This window comes from Ciconia boyciana, chromosome 3 (assembly GCF_034638445.1).
Source record: "Ciconia boyciana chromosome 3, ASM3463844v1, whole genome shotgun sequence".
In the NCBI taxonomy this organism is placed as follows: Eukaryota; Metazoa; Chordata; class Aves; order Ciconiiformes; family Ciconiidae; genus Ciconia; species Ciconia boyciana.
The window spans coordinates 47,350,231-47,368,069 of NC_132936.1; the positions used below are offsets into that span (position 1 = coordinate 47,350,231).

Sequence of the window (17,839 nt, forward strand, 5' to 3'; positions counted from 1 at the left end):
AGAATGTCAATCACTGAACAGTATCAAGTCTGTTTGAGAATAATTGCCATGAAATACAAACTATAACTGATCATCAACAAGCAGCATTCACTGTCAGTGCGTGATGCAGAAAACCCACAAATTCTTATTAACTTTTCAATCATTACTCTTCATTACTAATAACTACTGTAGCTACATTATTTCCTGAAAAATTAATTCCTAAGTAGATAGGATCTCTTTAAATACTATTTTCTAGTCAGCATATGGTTTCCATACTAAGCTACTTAAATTGCATGTGACCGGAACCATTTGCCAGTATGGTTTGGTGCATCCTATAAAGAAAAGGTGCCTGAAAAATATGGTTATTGTCTACAGTCTCACTGTGAACATATTGCACAAGATTATGCATTGCAGCCAAGAACTAACTCGCACATCTTGGAAAAGGAATGCAAGACCTAGGGGTCATTAGTAAATTAAGCATTTCTTTTTTAATTTCTTGCCTGGAATAATCTCTAGGGCATGAAAGCAGCTGAAAACAGTTGAGCCAAGTAAGCTCTTTGAGGGAGGGCTGAAGAGGGGCTAGGGCAGAGAGCACCTATGTTGACTTTAATATTATCTTATAATTTCTTCTTGCTGGAGTGTTCACAAGTGACCAGATATTACCAGCCTTTAAGCCTGTTAAATGACAGAAGAAAGTATGAAGAAAAGGGAGCTTTATCCTCTCAAGAAATCTTATGTATTTTTAATATACACCTGAACTTCATTACACATGGTTAAAGCAAGCACTGGCAAAAATCAAAAGTGGCTAATCGGCTGTGCTGCTGAAGTGGAAGGAGTGTAGTCCTGTTTCCCAAACTTGTGAATATGAAAACAATCATACTGGTTTGTTTTTGGTTTTGTTTTTCCCTCCCAAATGGCTTTGAAGTTTTCTTTTGAAATGTGTTTCTTTACTATTAGCATAGCTATTCGATATCCATATACACCTTATGAGATTTCAAGTTGAAATCATCTCACCCAGGGAAGCTATCAATTAACTACTGTGAAAAGACACAGCAAACTTCTTTTTGACCTGGATTACATACTAAAACATTCTAGCAGCTAACTGAAGGAGATTTTCACAGTCAAAGGAAAAAATAATTTTGCATCGCTTTTCTCTCTGTCAGTGCCCCAGAATAAGGTTAAAACTTCAGGAAAGACAAGGAGCTCACAAATTCTCAGGTAAGAAATAGGTAGGAAATGCATAGGAAAATGGTTAAATATATTATACTTCACTTATTTACAGTTAAATATATTATACTTTCACTTATATTGAAATAAGCTAGTTTTACAGTAATATCAACATTTATGCCAATTTTAAGGAAAAAAAATACACATATGCTGCTAATGACTGTGCAAACTTCTGTGACTGCAGAATGAACCAAATAACTTGTTAGAGCTACTCATTACAGTAAGTAATGTTACAGCCTGACATCAAGGAACCTCTATTAGTCTAATATTGTTCCCATATCCCAGAGAGAAAGATGTTTCAGTCTATTTTAATCAAAGACATAAAAAAATAATCTTAGATTTAAATTAAATTAACAATTAAAAGCATTCTTTTAAACAATACAACTTTGAATTTCAGTTTCTATATTTACAAACACAAAGAAAGAAGACATTTTAAAATAATGTATTTACCTTAAGATCTGAATTGACTGAATGCAAATACTGCATTACCTTGCAGAAGGCTGCGATAGACTTCATTTAAGGAAAAAAGCTTAATCATATTATAAATATGACAGCAGTTTCAAAAGTTCTTACTAAGCGCATTTAGTATTTAATAGGAAATTTTGTCAACAATGGAAGGGGATGCTATAGGCAACGCATTATCCTACAGTTTATCAGAGCATTTCCATAGAGGATTAGTAAGAAAAGGCGTTAAATCTTACATTTACAGTGATGAAATTCATTACTGATTTTAACCTGAATAACACTGAAATTGCTGAAAAGTTGTGTACAAAAGCATAAAACATCTTTTTGTAGATCCTTGAACAAAAACATCAGCACCCCTGTCAGCTGTATTTGCAACCTCAGAGATCATTCTAGAAAAAGGTTTGCTAACCCATTTTGCTTCTAGGAGTCCCATTACTAACACAGCACAGCTTCTGGAAGTAGAACAAATATTCATGAGGCAGCTTTCCAGTGATAAACAGGATCAAACTAAGCATTGTTGCATATCAAGTTGAAGCTCATGATAGATAAAACAGAATATATGATCAGGCCCATAGATTAGGGGAAAAAAGTCCATTTTATTTTTCACAGGATAGCAGAAGACTGTTACTTGTTACCTCAGTGCTGTAACTATCAGAGCTCGAGAAACAAGCCAACAAATCTGAAATCCTTAGATCAGAGACTGATTTTCAGAAAGACAGTTGATAACAGAATTCAATCTATACCATATCTTTCATACTTTCTGATGCAAAATAAAAACACTAGAAAATTCCAGTAGTCTGTATACAATGTACAGGAGTACATAGAACTACAAATAGAAAATAGAACTACAAATCTAAAGCTGTGCAAATACAATTTCTAGAGTGACACAAAAAAAGTAACTATCATAACAACAGAAATATACATTAAACTTCAAATGTTTTTCCTTTTTAAAGGTCAGGAAAAGCAAAAGCAAAAGGAATTGTTTACTGTTTCTGTCAACTTTTTATTTCAGTTTACAATAGTTAATGCTCAAGTTAACTCTAATAAATAGGAATACCGCTAAAAAAAACTGAAGGCAACATTTTTCTATTGTTCACAATATATTTCTCTGTAAATAGGTCTCCAAAACCTAAATGTCCATCTAAATCCCTCTTAATACTAAATTCCACAGCTCAGGATTCATTAAAACAGTAGGATCACTCTATACAGAACACATTTTTCTTTAACCTGTCAATTGTTACAATCACATCATCTCATTAATTTTGTCTCTAGCCTTTAAGCAAGACTACTGAATAAAATATCCCATGAAAGAAACAAAGAGCTTCATTCCATTCTCTGAGAGATAATTAGCAAATTTTTCAAAAGCAAAAAAATATAGTAATTATAAAACAAATAGGGAACTTCAATATATGTTTGACATTTAATATAGCCTAATGTATTTGAATACATATCCTCATTTTATTTTTATAGTTTTTTTAATGGCATATCAAATATTAGATATGTTATTAGTAAAACAAAAATAAAATGAGGATTTGCTCTGAAATAATTAAATGTCAAACAAATGATTACACATCAAATATTTGATGAGTGTTCTCTAAAAATTAATTTCTAATAATTTAAAAACATTTGACAGATAATTAAGAGGATTAGTAAAATTGCTTTCAAATTTTAAAGGCCAGCAAAGAATACAATGCTTTTAACTATTCTATTTTTCAGTTCCTCCTGCGTGTTCAGGTAGCCTTCACTTACACTTGCTGCGTCTAGACTAGAACATGCATGATTTGGGCATTACTTATTCTTTTAAGTCATACATTGGATTTCAGATGTTTCTAAACATCATCTTCATCCATTACAGTGACCACTGTATACAGAATACAAAATTAGGATTGTATTACATTATCAAGATTACTCTCTGCCAGGTATTGCTAAATTTCATGTCAGATGAAATTGCAAATCTGAATGGCCTGCAGGCTGATAATTTTGGGAACTGTGCCAATAAAATCCCTTTATACAAGATAGCTCTTGTCAGACAAACATGATATTATCACTATGAAGCTTAAATTAATCACTGCATCACACAGCACTGATATAATATGGTTAGACTTCTGTCAGAAATTTCATTTATATGGTACGGCACTGTGTCCTGGTTTTGGCTGGGATAGAGTTAATTTTCTTCCTAGCAGCTGGCGTACTGCTGTGTTTTGGATTTAGTATGAGAATAATATTGATAACACACTGATGTTTTAGTTGTTGCTAAGTGGTACTTAGTGTAAGTCAAGGACTTTTCAGCTTCCCATGCTCTACCAACTGAGACGGCTGGAGATGCACAAGAAGCTGGGAGGGGGCACAGCCAGGACAGCTGACCCCAACTGGCCCAAGGGCTGTTCCATACCATATGATGTCATGCTCAGTGTATAAACTAGGGGAAAGCTGGCTGGGGGGCTGCTGCTCGGGGACTGGCTGGGCATTGGTTGGCTGGTGGTGAACAACTGCATCGTGCATTACTTGCTTTGTATATTCTTTTATTGTTATTATTATTAATATTTTATTTTATTTCAATTATTAAACTGTTCTTATCTCAACCCATGAGTATTCTCACTTTTACTCTTCCAATTCTCTCCCCCATCCCACCAGGGGCGGGGGCTGGGAGGGAGTGAGCAAGCAGCTGTGTGGTGCTCAGTTGCCAGCTGGGGTTAAACCATTACACACTGGGAATTTAGTACTATATACAATTAATTTCACTTATTAAGGAGATTAAAATTAGGCAATGATGATAAAATAAATTAATTGTATACAGAAATTTTACTTGACAGAATGTCTAATGAGGTTCTTCAAAGATCCAATCTGCCCCATGGATATTTCATATTTGTACCGGTGATCAAAAATTTAAAGTGTGATCATGCTGATTAAAGGTACAGTTTGGAAATCAGAAGCACTCTGAAGGAATGGTAAATGCTTGCAAAGACAGGTCAGTTCCACAATGCCATTTGGCTCACCTACAGGTTGAGCTTTGAGGTATCTGGGAACAAAGAACCTAGGTCACATTTTGAGAATGGATTTTAAAAAGAACCCTGAAAAGCTCTTACAAGTCATGTGTTTTATCATTTTAATACTCAATTTATTGCATAAGATCTATCTGATTTATAGTATAAGGCATAAGAACTGCTATGCCAGGTCAGACTGAAAGTCTGCCTAGAGCAGTAGTCTTTGTGAATAGCAAATGCTTAAGGAAGAGTATGTATCAATGCTCTTCCCAGTATATTCTCCTGGCTACCAGAAATTTGCCATTACGGGACTTACTGAGTAGCTTGACCTACCCCTAATAACAATTTGCTATTACTGAAATGAATAATAACTTTCACAGTGAAAAAATTTAAATTAGTGAAGAGAACCAGCATGAGATCCTAGGTTTAGAGCAGCAGGCAGGCCAATTCAGACATGAAGAACGACATACATCAAGCCTATATACATGTTAGAATTCATTGCTGGAGCTCAAACAGAAATTCAGGCCTTGCTTAGTTCTGTACATCACATTATAAACATTTCACAACAGCTGGTCCTTCTTGTCCACAAAAACTACGAATCCATTAGTGTGTCTCTGCAGTGTTTCTACAACTCTGACTTGTTCTGTTCAGAACCACACTTGGCTGCAATAACAATGTGTTTTTTTCCTGACAGTTTTAATGGTAGAAAACTGAACAGTTATAATTTCTGGTGACAGTCACTTACGCCTATATATGTAGGCTCTGTCTGTACAGCTATGTGGTACTGAAGTTCTTACCTTAGCCAGTAAATCTCTCCAGTATTAGAATTACCAGTGGAGGAGAAAATTCCTACGCTTTCAGGTTACCTGAATGTAGGTGTGTATTGCACGTGCTTCAGATAGTGCTATTCCAGCCTTAGGTGTTTAATTACAGGATGAGTTTATTGGAGGGGGGGGGGGGCAAAAAGTTAAGGGAAAAAAAATCTCTTTATATCCAGCTTGACTTTACTGTGCCTTGTGTCTTTTATCTGTTACACTTCGAAATCTTTAGAAATTTTAGTGCAGAAAGTTCGTATGACAAAACATGGGATTATAAAACTCTTTGGTAAGATGCACATACATTACTGCTGTTACTATAGTCCCTTCTGTTAGAAATATTTACTGCTAAGAAAGAAAAAGAAAATTTAGACTGAACAGTAATAGTATTAATAACAAACCCCCACATGCTCTAATCACTGAAATCTTTGGCATACTCACAGGTCTTAATATGTTAGCTATAATTGCTCAGCAAAATGTTGCTAGCATTTGATGATTATTGATGATTGTTTAAGCAGAGCTGCTGCCTTGGTAGACTATACATCTTATTTGATTAGTATCCTTATTGTGATAACTGTATATAAATAAAAATACACCTCAAAGATATATGCTGTAACATAATAATTTCAATACATGACGTGTATTTTTATTTTAAACAGCAACAAGTTTCCTATGAACAGAGAACAAGTATTAGGATTTCCTTTATATCTTAAAAACTCCTTTTGTAGATAATATTTATCAACTAACAGACACAGAACCAATGAAATATCTAGTTTTTATTGTAAGTAAAATTAAAGTAATTTAACTTTGTTGAATGGATCCTGAAAGAGGACAAATGGAAGTATGTAGGGAAAAGTTATTGGTGATGTTTTGCCACAGACTGCAGCATGACTAGGCCTTCACTCTATTCTTATTATTCCCATTACTAATTTATTTATGCATGTCAATGAAGAAGCCCTTAAGTACACTGGAGTATATAATTTGTATAACAACAACAACAACAATAATATTTTTCCCCAAGATCTAGGTCATATTTACATGCATAAAAAGTAAAATAATGTGAATTTTCATTAACGCAAAATGTGCGTATCAAATGTACTGATCACTGAAAGAATTTAATGAATTATTCTGTCTCTCGATAGTCATTGTAAGATTCAGGGCAGCCACAAGAACATTATGTGAACTCTGCTGGAGAATTCTCTCTCATTCATTGCTATGGTCTTCACATCTCTTCCTTCTTACCAGTCCCTGGTTATAAATTTCTTCTGTTATTGAGTCATACTTGGTCTTGCTTTCCAAGACAACCATCACCAGCTTCATTTGTAACTGCATTTGGCCTCATCTTTTGCGCTCTTCCTAGGTACCAATTCTTAAGAACTTTTCAAATTCTATTGGAAAAGATTCCATAATTTCTCACATTACACTTTCATGCTTCAAGTTCCTTTCTAAGATCTAAGAACACTTGGAAGTGTCTATACCATTCAAGTCATACTGAACTTGTTTCTACAGCTTTTCCTGAAAAAGGGTGATGCTTATAATTTCATGTTAAAAGAAAAGAGTAGGTTCCCCACATGAGAGTTCAAATACCCTTGGGAATTTGCTTAGAATAACAAGTACATTTCACATGAACGTATATAGTGACAATATTTTATTCACATGATGCTAAGTCATCACTGCTTTCAGTGAAGGTGAACTCCTGCCTATTTAAGCCAGTTCTTCAGTGTAAAAGCAGAGATTTTTCTACTTCATGGAAACTTCCAGGGGATTCTACCATGCAATTCTCTGAATAAGCCAAAGACTGCTCTCCTAAACACCACAGTCCTAACTCTCGCTGTTTACCACCACAGCCTTCCTCTGAATACTGAGATTAATCACTGCAACCAAACTTGCCATTCATGGCAACAGTTGCCTCCAGTTCTTCCCTGCTTGAGCAGCAAGCCAAGCAGGGGCCTGGTTGGATTCAAAAACTGTCTCTAAACGCAGCCTGTGAACCTCATGGGTTGCCTGAATAATACTACCATCCCAGAAGACCGAATCATAGAATCATTTAGGCTGGAAGAGACCTTTAAGATCGAGTCCAACCGTTAACCTAACACTGCCAAGTCCACCACTAAACCATGTCCCTAAGCACCACATCTACACAGCTTTTAAATACTTCCAGGGATGGTGACTCAACCACTTCCCTGGGCAGCCTGTTCCTATGCTTAATAACCCTTTCAGTGAAGAATTTTTTCCTAATATCCAATCCAAACCTCCCCTGGCACAACTTGAGGCCATTTCTTCTTGCCCTATCGCTTGTAACATGGGAGAAGAGACCGACACCCACCTCTCTACAACCTCCTTTCAGGTAGTTGTGGAGAGCAATAAGGTCTCCCCTCAGCCTCCACTTCTCCAGGCTAAACAACCCCAGTTCCCTCAGCCATTCCTCATAAGACTTGTGCTCCAGACCCTTCACCAGCTTTGTTGCCCTTCTTTGGACACGCTCCAGCACCTCAATGTCTCTCTTGTAGTGAGGGGCCCAAAACTGAACACAGTATTTGAGGTGTGGCCACACCAGTGCCGAGTACAGGAGGACAATCGCTTCCTTAGTCCTGCTGGCCACACTATTCCTGATACAAGCCAGGATGCTGTTGGCCATCTTGGTCACCTGGGCACACTGCTGGCTCATATTCAGCCGGCTGTCAACCAACACCCCAAGTCCTCTTCTGCTGGGCAGCTTTCCAGCCACTCTTCCCCAAGCCTGTAGCATTGCATGGGGTTGTTGTGACCCAAGTGCAGGACCTGGCACTTGACCTTGTTGAACCTCATACAATTGGCCTCGGCCCATGGATCCAGCCTGTCCAGGTCCCTCTGCAGAGCCTTCCTACCCTCAAGCAGATCAACACTCCTACCCAACTTGGTGTCATTTGCAAACTTAGTGAGGGTGCACTTGATCCCTTCGTCCAGATCATTGATACAGACTTTAAACAGAACTGGCCCCAAAACTGAGCCCTGGGGAACACCACTTGTGACTCGTCGCCAACTGGATTGAACTCCATTCACCACCACTCTTTGGGCCTGGCCATTCAGCCAGTTTTTTACTCAGCGAAGAGTACACCTGTCCAAGCCATGAGCTGCCAGTTTCTCCAGGAGAATGCAGTGGGAAACAGTGTCAAAGGCTTTACTGAAGTCCAGGTAGACATCCACAGCCTTTCCCTCATCCACTAAGAGGGTCACCTTGTCATAGAAGGAGATCAGGTTAGTCAAGCAGGACCTGCCTTTCATAAACCCATGCTGACTGGGCCTGATCACCTGGTTGTCCTGTACGTGCCACGCGATGGCACTCAGGATGATCTGCTCCATAACCTTCCCCAACACTGAGGTCAGACTGACAGGCCTGTACTTCCCCAGATCCTCCTTCCAGCCCTTCTTGTAGATGGACATCATGTTTGCTAACCTCCAGTCAACTGGGACCTCCTTGGTTAGCCAGGACTGCTGATAAATGATTGAAAGTGGCTTGGTGAGCACTTTCACCAGCTTCCTCAGTACCCTTGGGCGGATCCCATCCGGCCCCATAGACTTGTGTGTGTCTAAGTGGTGTAGCAGGTCACTAACCTTTTCCCCTTGGATTATGGGGGCTTCATTCTGCTCCCCGTCCCTGTCTGCCAGCGCAGGGGGCTGGGTACCTGGAGAACAACTGGTCTTACTATTAAAGACTGAGGCAAAGAAGGCATTAAGTACCTCAGCCTTTTCCTCATCCTTTGTCACTATGTTTCCCCCTGCATCCAATAAAGGATGGAGATTCTCCTTAGCCCTCCTTTTGTAGTCAATGTATTTATAAAAACATTTTTATTGTCTTTTACGGCAGTAGACAGATTAAGTTCTAGTTGGGCTTTGGCCCTTCTACTTTTCTCCCTGCATAGCCTCACGACATCCTTGTAGTTCTCCTGAGTGGCCTGCCCCTTCTTCCAAAGGTCATAAACTCTCTTTTTTTTCCTGAGTTTCAGCCAAATCTCTCTGTTCAGCCAGGCCGGTCTTCCTCCCTGCCAGCTTGTCTTTTGGCACATGGGGACGGCCTGCTCCTGCGCCTTTAAGATTTTCTTCTTGAAGAATGTCCAGCCTTCCTGGACTCCTTTGCCCTTCAGGACTGCCTCCCAAGGGACTCTGTCAACCAGGCTCCTAAACAGGCCAAAGTCTGCCCTCTGGAAGCCCAAGGGAGCAGTTCTGCTGACCCCCCTCCTTACTTCTCCAAGAATCAAAATCTCTATCATTTCTTGATCGCTACGCCCAAGATGGCCTCCAGCCGTCACATCACCCACAAGTCCTTCTCTGTTCGCAAACAACAAGTCTAGCAGGGTGCCTTCCCTAGTTGGTTCATTCACCTCACAGTGTCAGGAAGTTGTCTTCCACACACTCCAGAAACTTCCTAGATGGTTGAAAACTCCCGTGAAAACGAAGGCCTGCCAGCAGGGGACTTCCACCAGTAGCTCCTAGTAAGTCACGTCCACTACCTCCCCATGGACAGGTGGTCCATAACAGACCTCAACCACAACCTCCCTGTCTGTTCCTTCCTAGTCTGATCTTGAACCAGACATGAGCTGCACATATCCAGTTTCACTGTGGAGCTCTGTGCAGCCAAAGATCTAACAGAGAGGACAACTCCCATTCCCCCTCTTCCCTGTCTGTCCTTTCCAGTATGGTACATAAGATACATTGCCTCACAGATGTAATCTGCCTGCTATATCCACAAGTAGTAAGTATTATCTGACATCAAAACATGTTCATATTACACATTACTTTCTGAAGCAGTCAGAAACGCTATAAACACAGTTGATTCTTCCTTTTGACATAGTGTAGACTAATACACCTTTTAAAATGCCTTTTACAGTACTATGACTCTAGGATTTCCTGCTCAAGCTGAAGAGCAGCCAGAAAAGAGGCTAGCCAAAACCAGGATACCCGAGCAGAGCAAATTCTGGCAACCAACAGTTCACTCCCTCATGGAAAAGGGTTACTGGGAACAGACAGCTGATTGAATGTGTTATTTTCGCAAGCAGCACATGATCTAAAGATGATAAGACAACTACTTTAAGGAATAGACAATGAGTTTATTAAAAAATACCCTGATTTCAAAATGTGCTTTTCATAATTAAAAAATAAATCAGAAAAGAATCTCTTCTTACTAGTGTAAGAAATCTGATATTACTTAATGTAAAAGACAGTGACAACTTAAGAAAAAAAAGCACCCAACACTGTTACATGCTTCATATTATTCTATGTTTAAAGACTGCTTGTCATAATGTCTACTCATTACATTAAAAAAAAAAATTGAAATAAAAGATTCAGGCATTTCCAATGGAGAATAATCAGATCTTTCATACAATGACAACAACTACACTTCTTGTGGTGACAGTTTTTAAATGTTTCAGGGAATTCCCAGTTAAATTTATTGAGCATCAAAATAACTACTTAATTTGTGGAACTTTGTTGGGAATCTTTCAATTATTTTAATTATTATTTATTAGTTTACCTTCCTAAGATTCTGAGGTAGTATAATAAGAACTATAGTCTCTGGTTGTATTATAGTATGTGAAATGGTTCTTCACAATACCATTCATGCTTCTTCAATTACATTTTATAACATACAAGTCCGTAAACCTTCTGGGCAAAAGAAACACTTTTGCTATTGTAATAATGCAGAAAGCAGTCAAAAGGATCAAAGATTCCCATGAAATAAAAGAGAAGAATTCATTTGCTTTTAATTACAACGAAGGCCAGTTTGTTTTATTACAAAAGTTAGAAAACTTCTGTAAGTATTTTCTGAAGCAAAGTTAGCTTTTCTACAATCTTTCGCACAGATCAACATTTGGAACTACAATCCTCAAACAATTTAAAATTTCATTTAGAACAGAATGCTGGGATTCATAACAAATGTATGTGTGCTGGGGTGGGGATGTACGGGACAGAAGAAAGAGCAGGGAAATTTGCTATTTTACTGAGTATCCCCTAGATTTCAGTGTGATGCACAAATACTCTTAGAAAAAGCAGTTATTTCAGATATGCAGCCAACCAACCTATAGGCCATCTTATCTACCACTCTCTTAATCTGTACTATAAATGCTACCTTAAATCACTATCCAAGCACAGGTAGCAATAACCTGCATTCCAAATAGGTTTAGAACTTCTCTTTTCTCTGTGACATTCTTGTGGTTCCCATCAACATAACAGGATATTTCTAATTCATTTAATCCCAAAATGAAGATAAGAACTAAACATACAGCAGTAGTTTTCACTGAAATACAGGGTGAGTTGGACAAATACTTCTTTGACAGATACCTCACATAATATGCACTGCTGAGATAAGCACATCATTTTTCCTAACTTCTTTATCAATAATTTTGAGTGTCTAAATAAGCACTGGTACTCTCAATAGCTTAAAATATTTTTTTCTGTATTAGCATTAAAAAACTAATATTATTTTTAATAAACTAAGAGTTTCAGATTTTGTTCTAAGAAATCTAATGAGAAAAAGTTCAGCGTTAATTACCAGTGTTACAGTAGAAACATGGGATCTCCATGTTCAGGTTTGATGTTATTTTTATAATGCAGCAGATACTAACATCTACTAGGAAAAGAGGGGCTTTTTAATATGCTATTTTATGAAATATAAGGACATCAGTTTATAACTTAGCATAGTTTTTAAAATATTTATCATAGCTCTCAGAAGCATCTTGACAGAAAGAACATACTTGATCCTGATTTTAAAAAGTTTTCTCTAAAATGGAATTTTCTCTACATTTCAGAAATTTGAATTTACCAACTGTAACATCTATGCTCCATTCATAATTAATAAGTCTGAATGAATCCCTTCACATTCTCTTCAGAGGTATAAAATAAGGTAACATGTTTATTACATCTAAAGACAGACACAGAATCTAAAACCCTCACAAAATTCCTAATTCACAGGGGCCCAAAACATTTAAGAGTTTATCAATACATTTGCCAGTGAGAGAAGGTATCTTATCCATACATTAAACTTTCTACAATTAATAAGTATCTCCTCTATGTTCTGCTGTTTAGTTGGGGAGAGAGAAAGAACATTATTTTTCAAGGAATATTAACAAGACACTGTTAACTCTAATCTTTAGATTAGAGTTAATATCACCAAATGTAATTTAGTGTAATTAATATCACCAAATGTAAATGTCACATATAACACTGAATTAAGAACTGGTTTGGAAATATTCTCTCAGCGGAAATACTGGCATATTGCTTGAATAGATGAAAAGAAGTTGTTGCATACTAAGTTACTTCTGTATGTTATATATTAGAAAAAAATTTGGAAGGTCAGCTAACACAATTCATACAAAGACAGAATGGTTAGAATGCATAAAAATGTACACAGTTTCAGCTGGCAAGTACTTGGCTACTGCTCAAAATACTAGTAATTTATCATCCATACACATATTTTTAAACAAGATCAGATTAAGGGGGCTAAACCCTTGTGAGATTCAAATGGCTTTTCCACTTTTGACTCTCAGGCAGATTACTTTTTGACTGCCCACCATTAGTTGATTCATGAGGAAAGTCTGATGGTTTTGGAAAGGTGGTAAATTTACAGGCTAGGTCAGATTAATACTTTAAGACAGTTTTCTGTCTAAAAGAGTGGATAGTAGCAGATGCTTAAGGAAAGAGTGCAAAAAGCGGGAGATACGTACTCTCCCAAATTGGGGCAATCGGTGGTTTAGGGACTTCCTGAGCTGCAGATTACATGAAGACTACTGTGACCAATGACCACCAAATTATCCTCCTTTAACTTGTCCAATTCTTTTTGATAAATAACTCTCTCTCCAATGCTACAATGGACTTAAGAAATCAAACAATTTCAGACATATAAATGAATTTTAAACTAATAACTTTACTAATGTAACGATAAATATAAATTACGAATCCTCATCTATCTCACATATCAGGCATTCACTTAGATCCAGTGCAGCACTGCAGGGTTCCAAGCATGTACCAAATAGCTTTGAGTCTGGGAAGGTAGTTTTGGGGTCTACCTACACCACTCAGTTCTTTAATTCTTCCCAAGAAACATGAAAGATACAGAGAAAGCACATCATGAGACTCTCTGATTAAAAGGATTTAATACATTTCTTTTGAAAGTGAACTTCACCTGATAAAGCATGCCCTGTTAGACTTTATCCATATTGACCGCTAAGTACAAGTTGCATAAAACACAACCTATTGTCAGCTTTTGTTTAAAAACCTAAAAATAACAGCACTTTCTCTTCCTTCACTATGACTCTTTCCTTCCCTCTATTCAATTCAGCTATTGCACACTTCCCTTCAGAGCAAAATATATCTTCCCAGAAGCTCAAAAATGCTTCATCTATTCCCATCTTGGACTGTCTTGTAAAAATCAATTCTAGGATTGTAACGACTACTAATGTAAATTGTTCACTTACCTGTTTTTCAGCTTGTCCGTAATCCGATCCTTGGGGTGACAAAAAGTGACAAATATGACCATTGTTTTTTGCTTTTTCTCGAAGACCCATAGCAGTTCGTACTGTGGCATTTCTAGCATGAACAAACACCATCACCTTAAGACAGAAAGAAACAGGGCTGATGAGAAATAACAGAAGTCTTAATTAAGCAATGAAAACACTTTAATTACAAAATATTCCCTATAGGAATGAAAAAAAAATAGTTAATACATGACATACTGATGAAAACTAATGTTGCTTTAGGGAAATTAAATGGTAATCCTGCCTATGTCGTATTTAATATTTTCAAAGAACTTTTCAGAAGGTTCTCTTCCTCAGTTCTTTAGTTTTTAAAAGATAGGGGACAATGGCTGGCAATAAACAGTTCATTTTCACAAAGTAGGGAGATTACCATTGATGTAAAGTTTTGTGTTATTTGACACATCCTAAATTATCTCGAAAGCAAATAGTGAGGTGGTAAGTTTGCTGATGGTATGACTTGACTATGTGAGACAGCTGAAACAAAAACTGACTATAAAGAACCTCAGGAAGAACCTCAGGAGGATATTGCAGTCCCAAACCACTGGACAATCAAAGAGAAGAATGAAATTAAGCACCAACAAATGCAAAAAACATAGGGGGATATGAATTTTAAACTAACACACATGATTATGGGTTTTGCTTTGCTTGCATGTGTGGCTTTTGCTTTACCTATTAAACTGTCTTTATCTCAACCCATGAGTTTTCTCACTTTTACTCTTCCGATTCTCTCCCCCATCCTGCTGCAAGGGGAGTGAGCAAGCGGTTGTGTGGGGCTTAGTTGCCGGCTGGGGTTAAACCACGACAAAACCACATACTATCACTCAGTAAGACATCTTAGAAACACTGCGGACATTTCCCTGAAAATATCAACTAAGAGTTGAGTGGTAATCAAAAATTATTTGTACCCATGTCTGCAGTAGGCTTTGGAAATACAGTTGGGTATCATCTACCCAACCCCAATGTCACTTGAAAATGCTTATTACCATCACATGTGGTATCGGAACCAAGAGATAGTAGTGAGATTTTAATACTTATCCCTTTAAGATACGTATATGAAGCAATTTAAACTGAACTGCAAGGCACATTTAAGACGAATCATGGCAGTGAGCCCCCTTATTGGTGTAGAAAGGGAAAAGTGATTAAATACCACTTAATTCCAGTGTAATAACAGTTCTGAATGTCTGTTAACCATATACTGCCGGAAAAGGTACACTATGGAAAACACCCTATATTGTCCCCCTAAGCACTCTGTATTGTCCAGGGTTTGCTTAAATTGACACCACGGCCTTGGTCAGACAACTCTTCAGTTTGATCAAGTATGACAATTTCTCTGTTCTTAAAACTCACATATGGAAAAGAGTGCCTGGCTCTTGAGTAAATGGCAAACACTGTTTTGCAAGTCCATCTAATTTTAATTAAAAATGTAACCATGGAGTTATACTTCTGTTTTAAGGTAGTTTCAGTTTAATTTTAAGACTGGTATGTCAAATTCCAGAGAATTGCAGGTTTAATTTTGGCCTTTTGGCAGCATCATCCTTGTATCAACTTGCAGTGTGTAACTGAATTACTGTAAATGAAATGTTATTAACAAAGTAGCAGTATTTAGGGTATAACTAAACAAGATATTGCCTCTGCTCTTCATTTGGAAATTCATAATTTAATTGTAAATGTATAAAGAACATATGATTTTATATAAAATAGACATAATAGTTGTGAATTTATATAAATTATAAATTAATAATTAAAAAACAAGCAAATTAATTCAGGTGACAATACAGAGAAGACATAAAGAGAGAAACAATGTGTGCATAACTGTTTGCTTACTGGGAGCAATTACTTATTACCTGTTTTAGCTTATTTGATACATCTTTCCACCATCAATTTAGTAACACTGGGACTCTTACAATTATTATAGCTTTCATCTGAGTAGAAATATTCTCAGATACATGTCATGGCAACATACCAATTTTCTCTAACTTAAAAACAACATATTGGCAAAATCTTTTTTAAATTTCTTCAAAAAGTAAGAGGACCAGAACATAACAAAGTACAGTGTATGTCCCTTCTGTCTTGATTAATTGCTTAAGGATTACTTGTCTATTTACCTTTTTGTATTTTTTTCTATAGAAAGCCTGAATAAAAACACATAACTACTCAAAACAGCAGCTTCCTTTTATTAACAGATCCACTATGTTTTCTTCAGTGAATTTTCACTTATAAACTCTGTCAACAGGTTTGACTGAAATATATCTTCACTTTTAAAATCAACTTGATTTTATAGTTTACTAGCTTGTTTCCTGTTCAAATGGAGCCATATTAAAATTTGATCCTTTGCTGAATAGATTAAAAATTAAACTTGTGAAAATAGCTAAATTCTGAAAGTTAAGAACTGAGGAAATACAGTATCGGGCATTGAGGTGAAATAGAAATTTTTTTTTTAATCCAGGTAACTTTGAAACTCCTGAAGTAGGAAGTGTAAAAACATGTGACATGTTGATTCCTTAAAGAAAAAAAGAAAAGAAAAAAACGAATGAAGAAAAAAGAAAAAAGAAAAAAGAAAAAAAAAAGAAAAAAGGAAAAAAAAAAGAAAAAAGGAAAAAAAAAGAAAAAAGGAAAAAAAAAGAAAAAAGGAAAAAAAAGAAAAAAGGAAAAAAAAGAAAAAAGGAAAAAAAAAGAAAAAAGGAAAAAAAGAAAAAAGTCACATATGCACTTAAGGGGTTATATGATTTAACCACAAAATAGGCTTGTTGATTGGTTTTACACCGTATTTTAATCTTTCAGATTCTATTTAATTTCAGTTTTGCATTAACTTTGAAATTGCCACCTACATCTTAAATCTAAAATGGCAACTCTGAGAATGGTGTTTACACAGCATTAATATTATTCAAGTTCAAACATATTAGACATATATTTTTGCATGTTTTCACATAATATCGATAAATATCTTACTGGTTCTCCCGACCTTTTCAAAATTCCTAATCAAAGACCAAATGAAGCGTGGTCTGACTGAATTTTTTTGAGTGAGTGGGAGTTATATGGCTAGAAGAACAAATCTAAAAGAGCAGCTGCAAGAAGGAATGCTTTTAAGCTTTGAAAGGAACTAATAAAAAGTCAAATAAAATAGCAAGCAAATCTGCACACAAGTGTGTATCTATATCCAATAAACCTCTTAATTAACCAAGGTATAATTCTTTATGGCTTGTTTAAACAAGATACAGAGAAAGAGTCATATTAGGAGGTAACGTCAAACTAAAACTAGAGTAAAAAAAAAAAATTAGATGTAACATTTTGGTGGCCTATATCTATTTAAAAACAAAAAAAGGGTAAAAAAAGCTGTACTGGGAAATGCGAACAGGTAAAACCACAAGTCACTACAGTTACACAAAGCAGAGCACAGACTACTAGTCACAGAAAAGATGACAGTAGAAAATAGGCCCTTAATTGAAGAATAGTGATTGCAATGCTTGTATAGAGCCCATTCTTGAAACTGTAAATGTGAGGAAAATTCCTCTTAGTTCCAGTCATAATCAGGTAGAGGCTTTAGGAACTGACACTCTGAAGTCAACTGCACTATGATGTCCTGGTCCTGCTAAGACAATGATAAGCAACACCAGAAAGATAAGGAAATATTATTTTGAAGACTTAGAAGAAAATTTGTTGTTATTTTTCAGGTTCCTTCCCCGCCCTTAATTCTACACCGTGAAAGCAGACGAAACTGTGCTAAAAGTAGTACACTGGGGGATGAAGCGGTCACATTCGTACCTAATTTTTACTAGTCATACAGAAATATTAGGAACTCAACTTAATATGAACCTCTGCAGGAAAATAAAATCTAATAGCTGACACTTTGCTATAGAATATG

General features: G+C 36.5%; 1 protein-coding gene across 4 annotated transcripts in view; it reads right to left on the reverse strand.

The window, feature by feature from the left end:
* The window catches only part of ASCC3 (activating signal cointegrator 1 complex subunit 3), a 291,790-nt gene that overhangs the window by 126,151 nt on the left and 147,800 nt on the right, over window positions 1-17,839 (reverse strand). For all 4 annotated transcript variants that reach the window (XM_072855573.1, XM_072855572.1, XM_072855574.1 and 1 more), the window contains one exon: window positions 13,918-14,052. In XM_072855573.1, the coding sequence (XP_072711674.1) occupies window positions 13,918-14,052 (135 nt within the window). The remainder of the gene's footprint in view (window positions 1-13,917; window positions 14,053-17,839) is intronic.